Source organism: Notothenia coriiceps, unplaced genomic scaffold, assembly GCF_000735185.1.
Source record: "Notothenia coriiceps isolate Sejong01 unplaced genomic scaffold, NC01 NC01_scaffold00037250, whole genome shotgun sequence".
NCBI lineage: Eukaryota > Metazoa > Chordata > Actinopteri > Perciformes > Nototheniidae > Notothenia > Notothenia coriiceps.
This window is the reverse complement of record NW_011369951.1, coordinates 2432253-2457396: the sequence shown is the minus strand read 5'-3', so window position 1 is coordinate 2457396 and position 25144 is coordinate 2432253. Positions and strand designations below refer to the sequence as shown.

General features: G+C 40.9%; 2 protein-coding genes across 6 annotated transcripts; both read right to left on the bottom strand.

Annotated features, from left to right (window-relative positions):
• Window positions 1–13227: 13227 nt before the first annotated feature.
• On the bottom strand, window positions 13228–16149 carry cbx3a (chromobox homolog 3a (HP1 gamma homolog, Drosophila)). Of its 5 annotated transcripts, none has more exons than XM_010795887.1 (6): window positions 16037–16149; window positions 15884–15947; window positions 15156–15309; window positions 14806–14962; window positions 14467–14561; window positions 13228–13855 (listed from the first exon to the last, which is right to left on the bottom strand). In XM_010795887.1, coding segments are annotated over exons 2-6 (534 nt in total). In that variant the 5' UTR covers window positions 15885–15947; window positions 16037–16149; the 3' UTR covers window positions 13228–13728. The 5 variants fall into 5 exon arrangements, with proteins under 5 accessions (XP_010794189.1, XP_010794191.1, XP_010794190.1 ...); XM_010795889.1 differs by having other exon boundaries at window positions 15884–15907; XM_010795888.1 differs by having other exon boundaries at window positions 15884–15904.
• Window positions 16150–16682: 533 nt separating this feature from the next.
• Window positions 16683–24305, bottom strand: nfe2l3 (nfe2 like bZIP transcription factor 3). Its single transcript, XM_010795891.1, has 5 exons — window positions 23435–24305; window positions 21576–21656; window positions 20896–21003; window positions 19063–19525; window positions 16683–18962 (listed from the first exon to the last, which is right to left on the bottom strand). The coding sequence occupies exons 1-5, from the start codon at window positions 23948–23950 to the stop codon at window positions 18187–18189; spliced, it is 1944 nt and encodes a 647-aa protein (XP_010794193.1). The 5' UTR covers window positions 23951–24305; the 3' UTR covers window positions 16683–18186.
• Between the last annotated feature and the right edge of the window lie 839 nt (window positions 24306–25144).

Here is a 25144-nt window from a genome sequence, read left to right as displayed (position 1 = left end):
GTTCTCAAAGGACAGACTGAGCTTTATTATTGTGATGTTTGAATAGAACTCACATCAGTTAAAATGTAAATGCATGTGTCATGTCAGCTAAAAGGATGTTGAATAATGTATTTTAAAATTAACACGTGAATGTATGGTTATGGTCATGGAGTCCGTCAACAATATGTGTCCCAAAGCTTCACTTTGAAGAAGCAAGTGTTTCCACCAGCAAAGTCTAAAAAGCTTCATAGATCACTGGAGGTTGTGATCTCCTCCAGTGATGGTTCCCATTCAGCATATAAGGCCTAAAGTAGTAAGGAATGGTCACCAGAGATCCACAATTGCTGATGGCAAAGTACAGCTTTATATCAAAACCATTAGGCAAGGCTGAATTGAGCAACCTGACATGCATTACGGGAGAGAGCACTCAAAAGTGACCTCAGTAGTTACATATGAATTACATCAAATTGCTGTAGATTCAAAGGGTTTTAAACAAAGACTTGCTCCACTATCTTGAAGAGAAAAGAGGGTTTGCACATTAATAGGTTTCAATTGCTAGCTTGGCTTCAGGAGAGAAAAATATGAGACTAGAAGAATAGAGTGAAAAAAATGACTTATTTAATGATGTCTCCCCTGACTAGAAAGCAAGAGGGCGGTGCTCCTTACTACCAAATGCAGAGGCACAGACTGGCAGGTCGACAGTTATGAAGACAGATGAATGATGCAACGCCTTCAGCACACAGGGAAATTAGATCAGCTGTTGACAAGGCAATGGACAGATCCCTGGTCTGGCATTCAAATGTTTTCTCACATCTACTATGATCTGTGAATGAATCCTCTTCCTAAATTAGACATGTTCTCACTCTCCCATCTGCAAATGCATCCCTATTTTATTTATTTTTTACTCCATTAAACATGTTGTATAATATGACTGAGTTGAGCAGAATAAGTGCAGTACAGCAGGTTGCCTGAGATAAACGTTTCACAAGCAATAATCTTTCTGAAGACCTGAAATCTCCTGTGTCAGCCTCTGTGCTAAAAACCTGCAACGTGTATTTCATAATTCATAACACACAGCCAGCTTTCATAAATGGGGTCTAAACTTAGTGCTGAAGACTGAGCAAGATTATAACACACCATCTCCTAGGTTGTGAGACTTTTTCCATTTGTGGCTTTTTGGTTACTGGTGTTATCTTCAATATATTATGTAGGCCTATTTCTCCGTACCCTGCAGCATTTTAAAATACAAATAAATATAGTATATAAAATCCTATATAAACAAAACGCAGTCTGTCATGGGAGAGCCACAATCAACCTGAGGCCACTATTATACAGAAAATCAGTCGAAGGCAGTCGGTAGGTGGCAGTCATGTCCCATTTGCAGGAGACACATGGGTGGAATCTATTTTCCCTCCATGCACACACAAACGGGTGCGCACTCATATGATAATTTGCATTTGCTTGCCCCTATTAAAACTGACCAATAAGAAGGACAAAGGTCAGAAATTAATGAGTTAATCTTGGGGTGAGATTTTTGCACACCTGGAGCCCTCAAAGTTCAAACAGAGAGATATGAAGATTAAAAGAGAGGTGCAACAATATTTCCTGCCCTCACCTCTACAATCGCGCGGCTGACGGCGGCGCCGAACAGTCTCACTTGGAGAGAACAGCTTGTCAGTGGGAGGTAACCTACATGATGCCCCACTCGTACACGTATCAATCCATCGTCCGTCCGTGCTGTTGCGCCGTGCGTTTTATTGGGGTACGTAAATGCCGAGCGCACTGAGGTACTGTGAAGCGCACCGATGGACGATGCCTGTGTGCGCGTATTGGAACGGGGTGATTTGTGATCACATCTGAAGCAGCTTAAAACACACTGCAGTGGACAGACAGGAAGAGGGGGCTTGGACGAGCAACACACCGTGGATAATAACCCGCTGAGTCATTTCTTACCCCCGTGGGTGTCACATCCATTAAAAGGCGAGGCTTGAGTGGCCGAATGCAAACATGGAACGAGGGGCGAAGTGATGACTGGCTTTGGTGAACTATAACTCCCATCCAGACAGGGTGAATCAAAGCTTCGCGCGGAAAACATTTAAGAATTCAACCTTTGGTTTACAACGAAGGATTGTCACACTTGAAGCCTTTATTTCTGATGGAGTTTTAAAAGGCACTTCGAGGACTAGGCTACCTGCTGGATTTGTATTCTTCTTTTCGATGCGAGATGTACGCATTCATCCTTTCGAAAATGGAAAACGGAGCAACTTAAAGAGAAAATAGATATATTCTGTCATCTCGACAACTTTATAGTGTATCCAATGCAGATGATATGCATTAACTAACTAAACTATGGGACTTATTTTATCGACATAACCAGCAGGGAAAAGAGAAATAAGAATCTTGAAATCCGCACTGGGTTGTGAGGTGAAATCTAATCAGATTCAGGACGGCTGATGACTAAGAAGTAATATGGACTTGAAAAAAAGTTAGCCTACGTTTGAAAACGACAGTAATCGGGACGCTAGAACATCCCCCCCTCTGACCGTCCATGGATGGATGGATGATGGTCTGTCATCGAGTCAAATGACTGTTTTTTCACGATGTATCTACCTGGAAATTGACCGCACAATGTTCTCCCAGCTCTACATGTTGAATACGGGTTACTTTCTTCAGCATTGCATTTAGATCTGAGAGAAAATAAGAAAAAACATTAATACGTTACATTTACCTAACTCATCAATTGAAGAAAACCTGAGACCACAGTGGGCATCGGGAGGGTAGTTTCAAGAATGGCACTTGTGGGTGTCTTCGTACTATGTGCGTCCTGAGAAGAAAGAGGAAATGTCGGATGCATTATGATCACTGTGAGAGTTAATAGCACGTTCATCCTGACCGATGTGTGGATTACATGCCACGTCGTTTTGAGAGTAGGAACACAATGTGTCTGACAAGAAAATATCAGCACGGATTCTGCAAAATCGCCTGATAATTGCGGATGTTTTTTTCGATGCAGTTTTTGGGGAGGGAGCGGGAGAAGGACCGTTCTCCGTCTAAGCAGGGATCCTGCAGACATCGGCGTCTTCGTTAACAAGTAAGTTAGTGTTTGTGGTGTAAATACATGAAGGTGGACTGCCTCAATCATCCCTATAACATTACTACTCCCTTAGCCTTTTCTTCTTTTTGGATTTACAAAATGTGATAAGTGTTCTTATTTTCATGTATTTAAATATGAACTAAATCAGGACACATCATTCCCAAGGCTTTACCCTCATTGATACTGCGGCCTGTAACTAATAGATAATCATGCGCTGATTTGAAGGATAAGGACAAGATGTGTGCGCTCGCGTCGGTCTGCTTGCGTTTCATTGCGCGCCCTTGGAGTTGAGTGCGTGAGCATCGAGCTTTTCTAATAGAGCAAACTGAGATATATTTGTAAAAGAAAGTTAAGTTAATGCGCGTAGTTCCTATGTTATACATTGTAACAGCCTGAGTGAGCACATGGCAATCCAGCCATCCCTCATGCCCTATAACCCTACATTCAGTATCTGGAAATATGCCATATTTAGCACGGGTATTTTTATGCTATAGTGACTTTTGAGAAATAATTAATGGTGTTTATAAAATATTTAGTGTTTGATTTTAAAATTCAAAGGTTGCGTCTCGGGAATCTCTCACTAATGCTTAAAACGTGAAACTGGTCCTCTTTTTCCCCTCTACTTCTTCTTTGCATGGTTTACACAGAGGGCGCTTGTTTGCTTCCTCTGTGTAAGCCTGTGAGAGAGCTGTCCTTCTTGCGTGGTGCTGAAATTAAAATGTAGCATCCTCACTCTGCCTCTGCTCAGTTGGAGAAGACATGGTTGTTGTAGTTAATGGCTCGAATATCTGAGCCACTGGCCGCTGAATATAACCCATTCCTATGCAACGAAGCAACATATGACACATTTTAGGCTTTATGCCTATGAAACGTTGAATAGGTTTTCAAGCGTCTTTTATCAATCTATCTATCTTTCTATCCACCTACCCTCACTTGCATTAGTAAAGGATTAAGAGTATTTTAGGGCAATCAAGCCACTAAATTGATGTTACATTTTCCATATCATTGACGGTGAGCTTTAAAATATATGTCTGCCTTGTTGCTGATAAACTAGTGTTGGTCGTAACAGAATAAATAGAGGTGACTGTCACTCCTCAGACAAAGAATGAATTGCATCTCTCACCTGTGAAAGTGAGAAACATGGCAGACATTATTCACCCTCTGAAAGAAAAGCCCATGATGGAGTGACATCACCTTGGGGAGACAAATTAGACTGCTCATTTTATGTTTGTGCCCTGTCAGAGGCTTTAGCATGATAAATCCCCCCCTACATATTACCAAGATTGCAGTTATTTGTTGGCAACTGGTGCAGCATGATTCATAGTAATAAGTAGAAAGACTTTTCCTCCTCCCCATTTAACACTTCACAAACCTTCTTCGCAGAGTGGAGGTTCTCTTGCAGATGGATGTGGGCTGTAGGTTTGGGATGTCATAGGCTATATAAAGATCGAGCAAACATAAGGAGCAAATTACTTTAAAGTGAACTAATTAACTGGGAAACGCTGTGTTTGTTTATTTCACTATGCTAGAGTGACAACAGCTGTTTCCCCAGTGTATCCCTATTAGTCCTTCTAAACAGTGAGAAATAGCCTCAGAGCACTGCACTGGGACCGAGGGGCTTCCTGTTGCTCACACAAAGCCAGTCCTCAGCTGATAATGTTGCTACCATAGATACCTGTTTCATGTCCATTTTCTCCAGCCATTGTTGTGTGTCTTATCTATTGAAAATCATTCCAAGCAGCTGTGTCAGAAAATTAATGAACTTGTCAGCAGGAAAAGGGCACGACTGCAATGAGGTGCCAGAATTTTGTGAAGCGACAGACTGTATACCCGTGTTCCCCTTCCACACTCCCTTTGTCATATGGCCCTTCCTCAGCCGGTGACTCAGTTCAGATCAGGGCCAGCACTGTGTGCCATATAATAAAATGTTCATTTCTCAAATCGGATTAATCTCTCTAAAGCCCAGCTTAGGACACCATTAGCATTCATTTCTTCACTGCTGGGGACTTGTATCAATAATGGAGCTACCCCTACATGTTTCATCTTCTTTGGGTATGAAACCTCTCAGGGGGTTTCATTCTAAGAGAAAGGGAACTGGTACAATGATCCGTTATCTACTCTCTTGTCTATTGTATTGGAGACAAGTGATGCGGGGAGTTTGAAGTGGTGGGCCAAATAGGAGCGGGAAGCCCTAATATTGGAGGTAAAAGAGGCCTTTACTGTACGAAAATAAAAATGAAGCGAGCATAATCCACATGATGGTTTACACCAAATTCAGAGCCCAAACAATATATGTTGGCTTTATTACAAGAAGTTCTGTACGTTTCTTTATCAGAACACAATAAAATGTTCCATTTGTTGCATTTTTCTTTCCACAATAGCTGGCAGAGCATATTTGTATTGTAAAAAAAAGAAAGAACCTTTGCAAAGGTTTCAAATATAGATCTCTTATAAAGTTCACAAAGAAAGCATTAAATGTTTCCTAATATTATCTATTTACACAATGTTTCATAAGCCGTCAGTGGAGAACATTTGTAATGATTTTGAGGTTAGAGCAGAAAGCAGTAGTGATTTTGATTGAAGATTTTAAAAAGTGCATCACCGGTGATGATTGCTTCTTTTATATTCAAGGCCATGCACATGGTGATTATTCTGCATACTGTCAAAGGTAGGCAGAAAGATAGTCACCTTACAGGGATTGGCGTTTGGAAGATGCTGTCATAAGCAGGCGAATGAGTAAGCTCTAACGTGATGGTCACTGACACGTTGCTGCAAGTCTGCATCCCAGGCATATGTTGTGAATGTGATAAAAGAAACACCTCAGTTTCTTTTAAAGTGCGCTGCTGTTAAATGATGAATGCAGTGCTTTGAAGACAGTGTTGTGCTCAGATAGATTTGCTGTTAAAAAAAAGTAGCAATTTGTCACTGCTTTGTCACTGCAAGCTCTCTGTCACTATAGCATCCCTGTGTAATCTTTATAGCAGAAAAAAGGGAGTTGTCCTCATCTTGCTACACCAATGTGAACAATCATCTGAACCGGAGATTGTATGTTGAAATGTTCATGCTTGTATAATATAACCTACCCTATCGAGCAGACACAAGCAAGCATCTTGGGCGCATCACGCATACACAGACAGACGTGAACGGTATGTGCTGTAGTCCCACTCATTAGTCATCCTCTCCAGCATGTCTGGTTGAATGTTCTGTCCGGGGAAAGAACAGCTGAGCAGGGGGACGGCCGCTGCACATTCCCCAGTCGATGGATTAATCAATTGGTGTTCCAGCTCAACCCATCCATCTCAGGGAATAATCTGGAAGACATCATAAAAGTGCCATTCTGTCATTCTAGGGGCCAGGGAGCATTGCTTCTTTCTTTTTTGTTGCCATCTCTTTCTCTCTACTACAACTCCTACAGTGGAAACAGAAGTGGATTAAATGGGATATATAGATAAGGGTGTTCAGTGTGGTAACAGTGTGGGGTGTTCTTGGCTATTTTTGAAACGATACAGCTTGATCATTTTGTTGCTGCTGCTGTGACTCGGGGCTTAAAAGGAATTCTTCCACTCCACCACTATTTCCCTGTTTCTTCGCTTCCTTTCGTTATATTCAGCTCAAAGCACTGACCTGAATTCAGGGTGCATCACTACTCACTACTTGCCTTACATCACCCACCTAGCCAGTTGTTATGATGGTGTCTTTTCAATTTAGCAATCCGCACCTTCCTCTCTGCTGCCAGTCCCTCCTTTCTTGACCTCCCTGGAAAGTCACATACTAAATGAAAGTGACGGCACCCGAGGTAGGACTGGTGTGAGGGCTCTGCTAATAACTGCTTGCATTATTGTTGTACTCAAAACAGCATTCTCTCCCTCCAACAAACATACACAAATATAAACACACACATTAACAGAAACATGCACATATGCAACACAGAGGAGTCATTCTTCCTGCCTCCGGGACACGAGGCAGTGACTGTTTAAAGTGATATCGGACCCAGCCACCACATTTATTCCTGCTGCTAAATTGAAAGGTTAAATGGGCTTGGAAAGGCTGCTCACTGACTTCCTTTATTTTTCCAGAGGTAAGATATTTAAGTCCTAAGAAAAAAATCAAAAGACAATAAAAAATAAAATCGAAGGCAGGTTAGAAAAGGAGACCTTACTCCCAGGCGCTGTCTTCCCAATCTTTTGTTGTTGACTTTAGAGTGAGCCGAGCATGCTCGTCGCTCTGTGCTTTAAACACCCAAAGTTAAAATTATTTGAACTGGAGAGATGCCCTTCAAACAGGTTTTTACTGGTCGCATAGCAACAGAGTCATGCCTAGCGCATCCCCTGGCAGCTTATGAGCTGCTAGCTAAAATAGATGTATTCTATTGACACTGGTCTTCAGTGACAAAAACATTAAGAAACTGCATTTTCAAACAGCAGACTATTTCAAAAGCCTGTTGGTCTCTTTGGTCTGCTTCAAATGATAGTGATTCTAAGTTCTAGGGCCTAGGTTCATTAATGCGTTTTTTTTCTATCCTGTGAACCAAATGACTCCCTTTTCACTCTGAGAGGGGTTTTTGAAGACAGAGAAAAGATCTCTTTCATAGAGGATGTTAGCATGTGCACACAAGAGAATGCACTGTTTACCTTTTAACTTGAAGGGTTGTGTTGTGTTTGAGATGAAAAGAAAATACCCTGTAGCCATAATGGATACTTGACCTGATAGAGCTGGTGGGCTTTTCCCGGTGGAGAGGAAGCTTTTCTCTAATATGGTGCTTTGTCCATAACAATGTGCTTGCTTTATCTGCAGGGGTAGTTGAAAATATATTATATTATGATGAAGTTAACTCGGGTCAAATCATCAAAATACAGAAAACCTGGAAATACTGTACAGCAAAAAAACATGCCGCAACCTTCCATCTGTTGCAATTGGCTTGAATCAAAATCAAGCAAAAATGTAAGAGAGAAATAAAAAAACAGATGCCCTTTGATAACACTTCACAAAAGCTATCATTTTAAAAGCCAATGCACTTCAGCAGCCTTCCTCAGAGTTTGACCCTGAGTTTGGTGGCAGTCACACCAGCAAGTAAATTAGTCTCATCATGTGGTGACTATTAAACAGGCTGATGCTCATTCAAGAAAAGACACAAAATAAACATCACTTTCTATATTAAATCCGATATGGGTAGCTTGAATTAAAAAATTAAGAGACGGAACATGTTTATAGATGGTTAAACCATTTATTTAAATCACATGTACGCATGTACATGAAATATCCGATAATCAAAAGTGTTGTCTGTTCTGGAACACAATAAAAAAAAAACTGAAAGCTCAAAATGAACCCTGTTTTTGTCTGTCCATTTTTGCTATTGTGTGTGCATGAAAGCTCATGCATGTGCCCTCCTAAACCGGTGCCTTCTGCAGACCCACGGGTGCAGAATAAGTGTCTGTGATCTGGACATCTGGGTCGAGCTCTACCGTCTGTCTCCCAGATCTGCTTTTTAACTCATAAACACAATCAGGCTGGCAATCACTTGGTAGCTCAGCTCAGCATCTCAGCAGGAATCTGGTCATCAGTCAAAGCTGCAGTGTGGTCACACCCCTGCCAGCAGTCACACATATCTCAGACTGTGGAACTATACAGACATTGTACCTTTGATCAGTTTCTTTGTCCTTGAACACTGATACTCAAACATACAGTATTAAGATTCAATTTGCTAAATAACAAAGATAAACCCATTTACTCATAAATATTTCACACAAAAACATTACAGAAACAGAATGCTCCAATTTCAGATCAGACTACATATTATGTGTTTATAACATAAATAAGTTATTAGTTATCACTCATGAATGCATGTGGACGTAATGTATGTATTTATCTGTGTGTGTATACATTGTAAGTGTTTTTTTACGCATACCCACTCACACACTCCCCCTGTTAGTCTCTGACCTTAATGTGTCAATCATCCTGACACCTGCATGTAGGCAAGCCTGCCCTACTATGATAGTTTTGATCTGACAAGGATAGACTTACACTTGATTTAATCCAAGTTGTCTCTATGGAGTCTGCTGCGGTACCAGTCTGTTTCACTGCTAGGTCAAGGCCTTGTGACAGGGGCTGTCAGTCTGCTCCTCCACTGCATGTGTGAGAGGGAAATAAAAGCTTTCACTTCTGAAACACTAGCTGCAGAAAGGCTTGGATAAATTAAGAGGGCTCATGCATGCCCTGTTAATGGGTAATCTCCCTTATAAACTACAATAATTAATCCTAAACAGATGCCCCCTCATATAATGAACATCTTGCAGTTGCTTCCAAACCGGAAGCTTATCAAGAACCAAGATAAACAGTAAATACATTTCATTGTCAATAACATTTTGAATGTTTAAAGTTTGAATGTCACGGCTTCTTGGTCTTTAAAATGTACTCAGCTCAATATAAAGCAGCAATAAAGGCAATTATGAAAAACATAATAATTAAGAAAGGTGAACACATATTTACAAAAAACAACTGCTGTTGTGTAAAACAGTAGTGGGGTAGCTAATAATGACAAATAATTGTGTGTGTGTGTGTGTGTGTGTGTGTGTGTGTGTGTGTGTGTGTGTGTGTGTGTGTGTGTGTGTGTGTGTGTGTGTGTGTGTGTGTGTGTGTGTGTGTGTCTGCATGCAGCCCGATGGCTGGCCTCCTGTAGCCGTGCCAGACTCCTCAGCATTTGGCTGCAGCCTGTCGCTGAGGAGAGAAAAAAGGTTGCACACAATTCAAGGCCTTGTCATATTTCATTTTGTTAAAGTGAATACATTACAATAGCTTAACCAATGGCAGATATGTTCCAAGGGAAATGTAAGCACTGTAGGTGCTTTGTGTCGAATGTTTGAACCACAAAACAGTTCTTATTAAGTGGATCTGGTGGGATTTCTGTGAACCTGTTAAGATCACTGTACGGATTGCGGAAAAGGTAGGACCCAAAAGTAGATTACAAAAAGGGTAAAGGTCTATAAATAAAAGCGAGCTTTATTACAAAAGCTGATGACAAAAAAACATGACATGAAACAAAACGAAAGCACAAGGAAAACACCTACCGAAGGACTGACCGTGACTGACATGGAGGGAGACAGGACAAACAAACAATGAACCGCCAGGGGAACACATGAAGAGACAAGACTAAATACAGGGAGGGGTAATCACAAGACGAGAAACAGCCGGGCAGGGGAGGAGAAACACAAGGGCAACAGGTGAACACAATTAGACAATCAGACACAGAAACTAACGACAGGGAGGAAAACACAGGGAGAAGGACCAGACAAGAAAGGAGGAAAACATGAAACAGGGAGAACAGAACAGCAAAATAACCCAAACCTAGACATACAAAACTAAAACGTGACATAACACCAAGATCGTGACAGAACCTCTGTGAACTTGAAGGAAGAACTAATTTCTACTTTACATATATGGATCATGTAATGTAGTTTTAGCTAATAACTCATAACTGACTTAAATTACAAAGTCTAAAATAATCACCATTTCAGGTATTTTACATTTCTGATGTTTTTCTCGCTTATGTCATGCTGAATGTTTGGCGGGGTGGATCCATAGGCCCCGCGTTTTTAGTCATTTATTGTTACTTGTGGCTGGAGTTTTGCCTTTACCCTTTTTCCATTTTTGGACTGTGGAAGAGGTATAGCCGGCCAGACTAAGAAATAAAAGAGAGTGGGGTATGACATGAAAACAATGGTCCCAACCAGGTATTGAGCCTGAGCGTCGCGTTTACATGAAATTCTCTGTCACTATCCAGATAGCACTGCACTCCAGTACACTTTTTGGATTTGGAGAGAATATCTCAAGCAACCAAGACTCCACATTTAGTCAAGCTCTCTGTAGAAAAGTCCTTGATATTTCCTTACCGTGATGGTGTGGTTTGTCCTTCGCTGATCTGAAGACTGTCGCTGTGATATAGTGATTATGTACAGTAACAGGGGAGCATTCCAGGCTCTATGTTAGCTGCTGAATTGGGGCTCACGGTAACTACGGGTGTAATATTAATGAGCCCAGATCAGGCTCCATTGTAATATTCATGACGTGTTAAAGCATGCTTTTTCTCTGGGGGATGCTAGTGTGGAGTTTATATGTGTGTATGTGAGAGAGACGCTAGCGTTTTATGTGTAAATGGTGGATCGCCAACGATTGGTAAGGAAATAGGTGCATCCACTGGTGGACAGCTCCATCTTCAATTTTCCTTTTGTGCTCGCCTGAAAAGCATTTACAGTGCTTGCAGAATTTTTTCGTGGGATGTAGGTCTCTCTTTTCCCAATGCCATTGACATGAGAGAGTGTAAGGTTGTGTTGTTTTAAATCTGCATCTGAAATGCTATGGGAAGAGTGTTATAGAGGTCTCCATTGACCGTCATGTTGAAAAAAGCAGCTGCGGAAAAAACAGACTCGGAAACCAGGATGGGTGGATCGATGCTGATTATCATCCGCGTTTGTCCAGAATGAGCTGTTCTTCAGGAGCCGGGAGGATGACCAAAGCCCTTTGGGCTTAGACATGTGTTTTTTAAGAGGACTCGGTGGGACAGGTTAAAAGGTACTCTTTCTGTGGCATGATGAATTGGGTGGGACCCCTATAGTCACTTGGCACCGCAATCCTTCCTCTTCCTCTCCTCCGATTGCGCACCAGTGTGACTCTGCTTACGCTGACCACTAATATCCTGAGATAAAGAGTCGAACTCGTTCTGTTTTATATTAGCTCGAATTCGTAGGAGGTTATTTATTGTTGTATACTATCATGTCCTGGGCGATTCATATGGCAATGAATTGTTGTTCTGCTCTAAGGCACAGTTTCGCCTGTCTACTTATTTTTGCCATGCACTGGACTTATAGGGAATATGGAGTTTGATGGTAAAGATGGTCATGATTGGGAATGTGAGGTGTCCCTTGTGACGGCTGTAGGCACTGCTAAACCACTCAGGTGGCGACAGAACAGAAACAATGTGTTTTCCTAATTTGTCGAAGGTCAGGGACAAGTTTACAATACGGAGCCTGACAGGTATGAGCTGATAAGAAAAAGGACCAGGTCTTTTGGTGAGGACAAATGCACAGCCGAGTATGGGAGTTAGATTCAGAGAGCGATTCCGACCATTTCTTTGGATCGCGGTGATTGAGTGGATTGATTGATGATCGAATTGATNTGTTCAAATCAATAGGTACACAATGACTCTAAATAATAATGATCACGCCACCAAACAGATTAAAACTAAAGTGACTAACCTGTTTTGAAAATGTAAGAAGTAGAAAGTACAGCTATTTGTTTTAAAAATGTAAGAAGTAGCAATGCCACAATGGAAAGATATGTCACAAAATATGCTTTTAAAATCTTACAAGTGAAAAGAAAAGAGTGAACTGTATTAAGTATGCAACCTCTCAAATCAAAATGCTGAAGTGCTGTGGCCTCAAATCTGTGCTGAATACTGTAGGAGCATAAGTATGCAGATGCAGACTCAGTGAAGGGGTTAAATGAGGACATGTCCATTGACAATTGACTACTTGTACAGTACATACAGGAGGCGTGTGGCGCAGTGGGTAAACGTTGTTGTTCGGATCAGGGGAGCACCGGTTCAAACCCCACTGCAGTCAGCATGTCGTTGTGTCCCTGGGCAAGACACTTCACCCCAAATTGCTCCTGTGGGGACTGTCCACAGTATTGAGTATTGAGTATGTAAGTCGCTTTGGATAAAAGCATCTAACATGTTTCAGTAAGTAAACAGGGTACATTTCCATGCATACTTTGTCTTGGACCCTTGAGTTGTCTCCACAGTGATAAACATGTGACCTGTAAATCACACACGTTTGTGTCAGCTGAATAATACAATTATAACTGTAAAAATGTTCTCATTGCTGTAGTTTCATTGCATTAAGTGGCATCAAGGCAAGGATTTAAATGTGGATACACAATGAAAATAAATCAAATCTTACAGTTTCAAAAGATACAAGTAAATGTTATTCTTATGTGTCTACATTTCCAGGTTTCCAAAAAATCTACTTTATCAAAGCATTTGGAAAAAAGTTGCAAAAGTTCAAATTTACATTTATAGGTAAACTTATGTATTGTATTTGGCCAACTCATGACGACATATTTATTTTTGAAACCATGAAAAAATAAGCGGTGACATTTTGTTCACATAAAACTTTATTTGAACTTCAAAATAATATTTAGAGACAGTATACAAAATGCACTGTAGAACAAAACGTTAAGACTATTGTGAAAGAACCAGATTCTACGATATTTTTTCGATGGTTATAGAGCAGGTGGTACCTTGACCGACCTGAAACCTTAACAGACCAAAGTAACAATTTAGAATTTACAAACTGTCATCAGGTATGAATATGGGCAGTGGTGGGTTCAATCAAAGAATATAGTTTCCAAACGGCCATCGCATTAAATCATCATATGATATACCGGAAGACTTTTGTCCTTATGCCACCAAACCCTGAGCTCTTTCAAACAGTTCAGCTATTATTTACAACAACATATTTCTCCTCAACAGCCATACAATGCGAGGGCCGAAATATCTTCGGAAGAAAACTAACATAGCTAAAACTAAAAGGCAAGCCAGAGGAGAACATTCAGTCCTGAGGAAAAGGGTGCGAGTGGTGCAAAGGGATCAGACGACAGCACTACTGAGCCTCATCCTCTGGACAGGAGTGCCATGTCAGCCTCTCCTCGTAAAAGGAAATTACCACCTGAGGGCAGCGAGTGTTGGCCTCACGGGCCGGGACCAGATCGGCTTCATCTGAGTCTTTCCTAAGGAGAAAGGAAAGAAAAATATTACAGTAAATGCTGTTTCTTGTTTACAACAAATCTTTTTACCCTTAAGCTCATTGTTATCTACCTGGAGCCTTATTCTGCTACAGCAGCACTAGTGGGCTGAATGTCTTTTTTGTAATCAGTAGTATTATCACACAAAATAATGGGTTTATTTATGGTAGTAATAATTGTATAATGTGCATAAAAGGATTACAGTGTACACATCATGGAAACGTAGGGTTGAAATGGATCTGAATGAATGTTTTGGTGTGTATTAAGGTGTTTGGGGCCCCCCCTTGCCCTTTGTTCTCCTCGTGATCTAAATCTGCTCCAAATGTTTGCACTTTGAGGCCTTAAAGTATAAATGGCCAAATCAGATCATGGATAATGTTCAACATTCAGAAAATTGGCATTTCCAAGGTTCACTTGAATAAATCACAATATGCCAGCACTGTTTCCTGGGTGATATAATATATATATATATATATATATTACAACTGGCAACTCAAAGTGAATCCCCCCGGTTCCCAAGAAGAGTGAGTCCCTACTGAATAAGCTCCCTCCGCCCTGAGGATAAAGATAAAGAGGACTTCTCCCTCTATACTCACCATTTCATCAAGAACATCAACTCCCCGCTACTGTCTGTTGCGCCAATGATCCGTTCTGGGTCAAGGTTTCTGGCAAATCCACGTGGTTTCTCAGGCTATAAGCATTGATAACAATTGCATTATTAATTTTGGATTGCTCTAAACACCAAGATAATGTTTACATGTCATATCTTTATAAGATTGATCAGATTCTGAAAAATAATCCTAAAAAAAATTTGTGTCGTAGATAAGGTACGTAGATAAGGTACGTAGATAAGCGCTTTGAGCAACAGGAAATGCGCTATATAAATAAAATGTATTATTATTATTTTAGGCACATGAAACTGTCTGTGAACTCACCACATCTTTCTTTTTGGCTTCTGACTCTGGCTCTTCTGTTGATAACTTCCGCTTGACAGGAGCAGGCTTCTCTTTGACATTCTTCTGTGCTTCCAGGAAAGCTGAAATCAGCTCTGGACAATCGAGGTTCTCCTCTGGCTCCCAGGTATTGTCGGCCCTGAATGAGCGGGGAGAGGGTCACCATTTGCTTTCCAACTCCAGAGATTTATACACAGATGCTAACATCGTTAAGTAACTTTCAATACAGAACAACAGATTATTCATGCAACCAAGATGACTAAAGACAAAAGCATAGCACGACCCCATACCAGGGAAGTACTTCCAGCTCAGCAGGGTCCCAGGCAACTCACTCTGTAAATCCTTTCCACTTCAGAAAGAACTCAACTTTCCCGTTTACAAGGCGTTGGTCGAGTACTTTCTCCACCACGAATTCCTCAGGCTCTTCCTGCGGGTCCTGGGCATCCTTTTTCCCCTTAGTATTTTGCTTCTTCGCCATATTATTCACTATAAAAAAGAATGCGTGTAATAACTGCTAAGATTGTTTCAATTCACAAGCTACTGCTATGATTCACATGAGATGAACCAACATTCTCCAAATAAGATGAAAAGGCCATAAACTAGCTCTTTGTAATGAGCTAGTGTTAACGTTGCAACAACACTTCAACCACAATTCAAATCTAGCACAATCACAACATAACACTATGTAGGTTAGCATACTTGCTAATTGTAGCTAATAATATTGCAGGCCTTGGTCGTGGAGAATATGTAATTGGCTTTACTGTGGCATCTGCAATGCAATGCTTATAACGATGCATGGTATAAAGAAATAACCTTAGAGAGTGATGTTATATCAGCATTTTCATTGGTAAATTAAAGTTAAGGTTACGCTAAGATACAAATGCTCAAGGCCCGAGAAAAATACAAAATCCAGAAATAGACACTTGTACTTTTAGCTAAACAAGTCAAAACATTGCAAAGTACTGTGATATACATTGGCATAAAGTTACAACGTAATCACGTTTAAAAAGTACAGCAAAGCTAGCTAATAATGTTGGGGTAACGTAACGTTATATCTCACTTTTTGTGCAAGCTGCGTTGCCTGCTTCACCGTCCTTGCAAAAGAAAAGCTATCGTTAGCTTGCCTGTGTCAATGGTTTAAAATCAATTACGCCACGTGTTGCATGATTGAGTGATGCAGCGTATGAAAAATAAAATACTTCAGCATACGCACCCTTAAAACCAAGAACTGCTCGAAAGATGCCTCCACCACGCGGTCACAACCTTCTCTTTATGTATTGTGCAGAAGCAGTACTAGCAGGCGCCAAAAGCTAATCGTAGGTTTTCTACGGGAGCCTATAAGGAAAACGCGGTTCGTTATTCACATACCTTTGTCTGCTCCTCGTGGGTGGGTGGGTGGGTGCCATTAGCCCTCCGCAGGTTATGGCAAAACAAGGAAGTGTTTAAAAGGCAAGGTCGGTGTATAACTAACTACCTTGTGTATAACTACTTAATGTGGGGTAGGTAAGTTTGAGAAACCGGCTCGAGATACACTTTTTGTTATATTCCATGGAATGCTCTTAACATCCCCATAGCAATGAATATCTTAAGTGCTTTGACAAGAAATCCATTAAAAAAAATTCATCTGTGGAAGCCGTAGTACTGTAAAAAGCACGACCAATCATTCTAGCCAGCCCGGCTAAAATAACTGGATGGCCTACCTGCCTGTCAGCCTTCCATCTGTGCACAAACGTATCTTGTCATTTTACTACAACATAAAGGGAAAGCTGAATAATAATCAAAAAGCATAATGAGCTCAGCAGTGCTGTGTATTAGAGGGGATTATGCTACTAAAACAGTGACACAAGAATGAGACAAGCTGTTTTTTTTCTTTTTAATCAGAAAAAACAAGGTCAGCAAGAGCATTTCAAATTCCCTAAGCAAAATCATACTATAAACAGTCAACAATCACCATGCAATCAAACACATTTTGCCCTCATCAACAAAGAAAAACAGTTTAAAATGTATACAAACAAAAGTAAACTCTTGGTCAAACCAGAAAATTAAATAAACATTTGTGAGGGACCAGAAACAAAATTCTTCATGAGTTGCACTATCACTTTTTTTTCTCCGGTCAACGCTCACTCACTCAGCTGACTGTATAAAGATGTTTTCCATGAATAAGATGGCAACTTCACTAAATACTTTCAACTCTCAGATAATCTCAAATAAAAAAGCAACATCCAAACAACATTCAATCATTAAATAGTTGCTGATTGTAATTTTATTTTTTCCCAGATATGGGATGGTTAGGGTCCATTTAGGCCCACTCAAATTAAACATGTGTAATGAGTTCATTTAGGCTCCCTTAAAAAAGGGATATTTTTTTTAATCCAAAATCTAAAACCAACTAAGGCGTGAGGTAGAATATAATCTTTCCAAAACGCTTAAGTAATTTAAATGAAATTGTTATGCAAAATATGTGCTTGAAACAAATTATTCAACATTAATATAAAAAAATAGGATGGTAGCCACTTAAAAACATTTTTGTTATGATTATGTGCATTTGTGGATTGTGTGCACACACAATAACCAAAACACTTATCCAATGCAAATTAAGGCCATGTTAGTTTAATCATTGGTATATTGTATGTCATCAAGACATAAGGAAAACAACATTTCAGTATACATTTCTACTGAACATAACATGCCCTCAAATATCTGAAACAAATCTGTAAACTTTAGATAGGTAATGTCCCAATATTTTTACCACTTTGAGATAACCTTACCGTTAAGAAAAAAAAGATACTGCCATCGACAGTCTCATTATGCATATAAGCATTTCAGAAACCTCAGAAACTTTAATAAATACAATCTTCAACCTCTTTTTTTATACTGAATAGCTATACATTGAGAGGCAAGATTACATGGAAACAAACAAACAAACAAATCCTCCTCTGAGATCTCCATCCAGCAAGTGTCACACTGCTGGCCATGTTGACTTCAGATGTCTGCGTTTGTTTGTAAAAACGCTAGGACTCAGTGACTTTAATGTTAACAGGCACAAAGAGACTGGTGGCACTGGCAGCAGTTCAGCTTATCCCTTAAACCGCCCTGTGTGCCGTGTCCATGTTGAATAAGCAAAAATGTCCAGTGTGTAAGCTACATTTTTCCCCAAGAGAAATTTTATTTACAGAGATTTTTTTTATTAATTGATGTTCTGAGTATTCTTTCCTGTTCGCAGCTTTTGCCAATTTAGGCTCCCAACAGTGGTGAATCCACACACACTTTTTGAAAAGAGGAGATCCCAAAACCATAGTCAGGCAAAGTAAGTTCAGAAATATCCAAAAACCTAAAAGTTCAAGTCTCAGTGGCAATATTGCATCATTGCTTTTTCTCCTTCTTCCTCTTGTCTGTTTTGTTGCCTGTTGTTGTGGAGACAGCCGGCCGTCTTACAGGCTGAACTACAACCCTCCCATTAGCCCCGCACTGCAGGGTGAATCTTTCTGGGTTCAGGGGCCGTCCTGAGTCGTCCCTCAGCCGGGCCACGAGGTCCCTGGTCAGCTGCTTTATCTGCTGGCCCACAGCACCCATTGTCTTGGCTGTGAGCTGTTTCTCCCTCAGTAGCTTGTTTCTCTGAGCATGCAACATCTCCACCTCCTCCTGTAGCCCTGTGATGGCATCTAGTTTGCGCTTCCTGCAGTTTTGCGCTGCCAACTTGTTTTTTCCTCGTCTGCGGATATCCCTCAGTAGGGTCACCTGATCAGTGGTGAAGCCGTGACTGTCGAGGACCTCCAGGAACTCCTCCACTGGCATGTTAACAATCTGCAGGACGGAGAACGGGATGCACATAGAACGGGCGCGCATCTCATCGCGACTCATCTCTCTGTCGTGGAACCGTGGCTCGTCATCCTCAACATCGCTGAGGGGCTCCTCTTTGATCCCTTTGTGAGGAAATGTTACTGGTGGCTGGTTGAAGAAAGCTGGGGATGAGTAGCTGTGGTCATGCCAAACACTCTCACTCAGATCTACAGGTGACCATGTTGTGTCGTAGTCGATGATGCCTTTTGAAGCGACTGAATCCACTTCACTGCTGTAGCCTGTGGCTCCACACTCATCCTCACAGTATGAACTGGAAGACGATGACATCTCGGAGGAGCCTGGACGAGTGAAGAGGTAAATACGGATTAGTAACAATTTCTTATGTGTAGGCAACAAAAGCATTTCATCTACTAAGTATTTGTAGAAATGTAAACAAACCTGGGGAGACAGGGCCTCCAGAGCTGCTCTCCAAAGAGAGACCTGAGTCGGAGTCCAAGTCCTCGAGGACCTGGGGGTCTATGCCCTCCAGAGAGCCCATCAGCTGGGTGTCCAGGCCTTCCAGCCCTAGCTGATTGATCTGGTCAAACACGGCCTCGTCCAGACAGCCACTCAGTGCACTATTCCCATTGCCAGTTAAATTACATACTGAAGCAAAGGGGAGCGCAGCCAGGCCCATTGCCATCCCTGGTGATGCGTCTGATTGTGTGGAGCCCGTGGATTCCAGTCGGAAGAGGGTTCTCTGTTGCTGGGTAACTGGCCTGGACTCAGCTCTTTCAGACGCCACGCCAAACACTCCAGCACTGGTGACCATAGCGTCATGCAAGCTGACATCTTGGCTGATGGCACTGGAGATGTCTGAGTCGAGGTCTGATAGACGCTCCGTGACAAGCGAGTCCAAGTCCTACACATGGGGCATATCATTTAGCTGAAATATTTAAAGAACTAGTAGATCACAGGACGCTAAGATTCTCCATTGCAACATAATGATGGGTCATATTGTACATTATGCAACTGAATCACTGTTTGAAAACCAATATTATTGTCAAAAACTAGGGATCAATCATTATGTTTTAGGGCCAAATATAATGCCAATGATTAGTATTCAAGGAGACTGTAAACCGGGGGTGTCCAAACTTTTTTCACCGAGGGCCACATACAGAAGAATATAAAAAGGGCTGGGCCACTCACTAGAGGTGAGGTATATTGCCTCATACGTTAGCAAAATGAATGAAATGTAGGTACATTATGCTTAATACTTGAATGCTTTAAGAAAAACAACAGCCTACATCACAGCTCTCCATAGAGTTCTAATTATTTTTGTTAGCAGCTCATTCCTTAAAACAGGAGCCTCAGATTGCTTATCAGAAGAGGAAATAGAAAGGGTTTATTTCAAGCGTGTTGTGAAGATAAGTGGGATCAACTCAGATTTGATAGAAAATGTTTTCAACTTGAATTGACTGAATGTTTGAAAAGTGGGCTTCTTAATATATATATATTATATATATATATGGTCTAAACGTTCCACTTCCTGCCTGCCCGACATTACCTTACGGCTACGTCGCGTCAAAAATAGGATTCACCCTAATTGTAGAGATGCCCTGTGCCGAGACGCTTCTGGGACGCTTCTGAGCCGTAACGCGCCGAGTTATTCATGTGTGTATATATATATATACACACATACAAGCTAATTTTGCAGACCCTATCCCTCCTTAGTCTTTCAAGTAGGAAGAGAAATGCCGTTCTTCTCCGGTTTACAGGCATTGTGTAAATCTAAATTATATATATATAGAATAATTATGATGATGACTGCATTTTGAATCAAACACATCTTTGATTCATGTCGTTTATAACTGGAATATTATTATTATTATTATTAACTTTGTCTGTACAAAGTAGCCTGTCCAGGAAATATGCCCAAATCAACAAAAACTGCGAGCCGGCAGGCAAGACGCTCCGCTTCTGAAATGCTTCTGAAACGCGCCCGGTGGGTTATGACGCTAGAGGAGGTCGGACCAAAACCGCGGCGCTGCCGTAACGCGGCGCAGACGGACCCGGTGGAAGCTAGGGGTGGGGCTAAAGAGTGATGACTACAGACAAGAGATACTGGCCGGTGCCACCCGAAGTAACACACTTTTCAGCACGTTTATTGGCAAAAATGTTTTATGGATTCTGATAATCCTAAAAGAAATGCTATATATCATGGTCAATTCCCTATAAATGACATTACAATACATTTCTTGGCGACTAATAAACATAAGAAAACAAACTTACATCAAGGTCAGTAAGAGAGAGTAAATTGCTCCAGTGCTGTTCTATATCAATGGTAGGAGGATGCTGGCGTGCTGGATCAGACAGAGCAGTGATGCCTTCAAGCAGACTCTGAAATAGGAACAAATAAAAAACATGGAAAAGAACAATGACAGCATTAGTCTCTAATGGGAATTATAGCGCTTGTGCTTAAAAATCACAACACACGTATCTGCTTGACTAAAACATAAAATACAAGTGAAAAAAACAGTTGAAAATGTACAATTATACTCTTAAATATTTTGGAAAAGCTAGCTAGATTACTGCCCTGTGAGACAGACAGTAAGGATTGTGCTTCAACATGCCTAATCATACACATTGATCCAAAAGCCGCAGTCATCAGAACTGCGCAATTTGAGGGATGAAGTCATGTGAGAGCAAGAATTGTCTGGTTAAAAATAGGTACAATGTCATTTTCAACACTCGCACGTGACTCTAGATCTTATGCAAGCGTGACATAGAGTTTGAATCAGACTAACAAATCCTTCAGTGTGTACTTTTAAAAAGGAAAACCAGTATAGCTACATTTCAGTTAACTCAAACATTTTAAAACACCAATGTGCAACATTTTCAACAGTTTTCAGAGACGAATGAAGGCATGTGTGACAAGCTTTATATATACAGTCTATGGTGACAAGTCATACCTCTTGCTCCAGTGTGGAACTGTGAGCCAGCTGAGTGAGAGGGGCGGGGTCTTCCTCCTCTTTAACTTTAACATCCTCCTCCTGGTAAGGAAAGGCAGGTGTAAACAAAGAAAAATAAATTAGGGGTCATGACAGCTGACATCCAAAGATCTTGAAGACGAGTGGGCTACATTTCTGGTTTGGTGACCCCAATCCAGATATTGGAGATAATTAGCTAATATTTCACAGATCTGGTTCAACAGGGTAGACAATTGTTATAATAAGCAGCTGTTGTTCTGGAGGGACCAGCTCAACAGATTACATTTAACCCTAACCTAACTCAGCTTCCTGTTAACCCTGGGAAGGACCTTTTGCGCCTAAGGTCAAATGTGTTAGCAGCTGTATTTGTGTAATAAAGAGGGTCTTATAATGTTTGAACATACAGGATAATTACTCTCAGAAATAACCCAACCCTTTTAGATGTTGTAAGAAAAGCCTGGTACACGATGTACAGTATTAAATGCATGCCATCAGCTGACTGACACAATATTTGTAATGCCCAAGTGATAACAGGGGGTGACTTCTCCACAATTCCAAAAAGTGAAAGACTGATTGTTGTTTTTGACGTTAATGCTTGAGGCAAAATTATGTAAGACTGTATTTTAAACCATCCCAGATTTTCCTGAGCTTTGTCTGAGCTTGTCAACGTCTACTGGAGTTGTTTCCAGCTTCAAATAGCCGAGTGAATGTAGATAGGTATAGTCTTCTTCTTTGAGGCTATGTGTTTCTAAAAACCACAAAATGTTAGCTTAGCAGTTAAGCTATTAATTATTTTAGGTAAGGATTAAAAGGTAAGTCAACATTACATTATCCATGTGAACAACAATCCCTGGAGAGGGGGCAGTGCTCAAGTATGGACCACCGCTTTTGTGTAAGCAAACAGGGTGTGGGTCTAAGCCTCACTTCTCCACCTCTCAAGGCCCACAGCTGGCGGTTGAGACTGAAGAAAGGGGATAAAGTTACACAATTGGCGACATCAACTACCCCAAGGACATAACATTCACCAGGCAGCTGTTTCAATGGATTACTGGCTCAGCCCAATATAAAAGGTCTGTGTTTGAGTACAGTCTTAGATACATAATGGCAGTCACTGATTACAGATGGTAGTTAACACCATCAAATACAAATCAACACATGTTTTAATTTGTTATCACTGGCAATTATTATCAAAAGTTGTACATAACAACAAGTGAGTGTACCTCTAAACAAACAGTTTTAAAGCTGTGTGGTCCACCAATACTATAATACACTTAAATGGGTCTTGTGAAGGTAAGGCTAATGTTATCTGAAATGCTTGATTTCCTGAGTGAAGGGTAACAGGTGCAGCAGTCAGTAAGCTGAATACTTGTTATGCTGGTCAACTGTATGGCTGTCTTATTAACTGGTAATAATGATGAGTTACGTTTTTAACAACACCAGTTAGGTATTGTTTTAACTGAGATACTAAATTACCATGATAAATATCCCCTTATCTAACTAGGCAAGAACTTAATCACTGATCTGCAACCTGTTACCCAGTACTGGTAGAGCCATACAAAGAGAAAGTGAATGCACAAACAAAGTGTGGCCATAACATTGTTTTTATTCTTGTTTCCTTGTGGACCAGGAATTGTTGCATAGTAATACGTAACTTGTCAGAAAGAGACACCCATCATTTAATAACATGGGTTAGTGCTGCTAGTTAGCATTAACTGTTATGTTAACCATTGAGGAAGTTTTAACGCTTGTGGCGACTTCAGTACTTTAGCTGGGCAGCCTATCGTCTTTGTATTTTTTGCAGAGTCTGTTTGCCTTTATGTTACACACACACAAACACTTGCCTTTTTTAGAAACCCGCAGGCTCCAGGGCTACAAGGCCTTGGTCCGAGGTCTGGGGATGCTTGGCACACCTCTTGGCCTCTCTCAGGCAGGTGTTCACTCTCATCCCGGGCCTCATCCCCGGGGTTGCGTACCCCTGAGCTGGTGTCAGTGTTGTTGCTGGTTGAAGGCCCACAGTCAGCCTTGTCAGTGGCAGACACTTGGTGCACCAGCCATGCGTTCAACTGTGTGGGGAACCGTGGTGAGCCAAGGGTCCTCACCTCGTCTAGCAGCCGGCGACTTGCAAAGAAATAGTCCAACTCAGGACATTTTGGGTGCACACTGTATCCGTCAAGATTGTCTCTCAAATTATGAAAGGGTGTTTGAGTGTAGGCTGAGCTAGGACCCAAGTTAATCTCTATCAGAGGCGTATAATAGCCGCCTAAGTAGCTGTCGATATCCACACGAACTCCAATCAAACTGAGTAAGATCGTTAACTGAATCAGGCCTTCTGATAAGTATTTTTTCGCGATTTGCATTTTCTAAACACTTTAGATCTGCAGATAATAGCGAAATACTGACCCAACAGTTCCTCTTTCCCGAATGGACAAAGGGAGAAATGTAACAAAAGAGCACGCCTTCCCTGTCAGACAAAGAGGTCCGCCTGTACCGGCGAAATCGTTAGATAGCTTTGCTAGCTGTTAGCAGTTAGCTATCAGCTTTAATAACCGGTTATTGGGATCCTCGTGGCACAGACATAGCAAAAACGTTGCTTTTCTGTTATTCAACCGCGACAACTAGCTTTCAATAGCTCCCTGGAGTTTCTAATTCAAACAGAAAATGAAACATCTGAGAAGCTAAATGCTGTCACCGTGGTGTGCTGCTACTGGGGAAACTTCGGTTCAAGATTTGCATAGCTCATACAGATTGGTCACAAGCGCTCACCACAACAGATTGTGATTGGACGATAAGAATGTCCGTTAGAAACCTGACCAATGAGAGCGAGAGACTGTTGTTATCTACCACAAGCCCTCACCCCCATTTACAACAACACATTTGTGTTTACTGGAATAATAAAGGGAACCAAACTCATTTCACTTCAGGAAGACATATAATATGTCGTTATGTGTTGTGTTTATCCAACAGATCAATGATCTAAAGTTATTTCTCAGGAACATGCAGTTCCGGTACGTTTGTTCTACTGACCTGATTTTTGTCCCATGCCCATGTTAGGACTACTGGTTAAGGGCTGTATTACACTTTGAACTTATTCAACTGCTGCAGCCTATGTAACTAACCCCCTCCTCACAAAGGGGCAGGCTAGTAGCGGAATCCCATTGTCTACAAAACACCTTAACAACTGCCTTAAACAATTTACTTCATACCTTACGACATCTGTAATGTATACTATTATATTTATGTTCTCTCTCTGTAGCTGTAGTTTTGGGGTCTTTTATACAACATTTGAATGTATTCAGAACATTTTACATTGTGTATTATTTGTAATAATATGTATTTTCTACTAGATATGTTTATATTGTACAGCAATATGTAAATTGTAAACATTTATTACGAATGTTACTTGTAAATTGAAATAACTTTGTAATGTTTAATTTGTAATGTCACGTATTATGTGAATGCTCTTCTATTAGTGTTCTACTTTGTGTCCCTATCTTCACTTTAGCTGTAACAATGCAAATGTACCCTCTGTGGGATGAATAAAAGTATTCTGA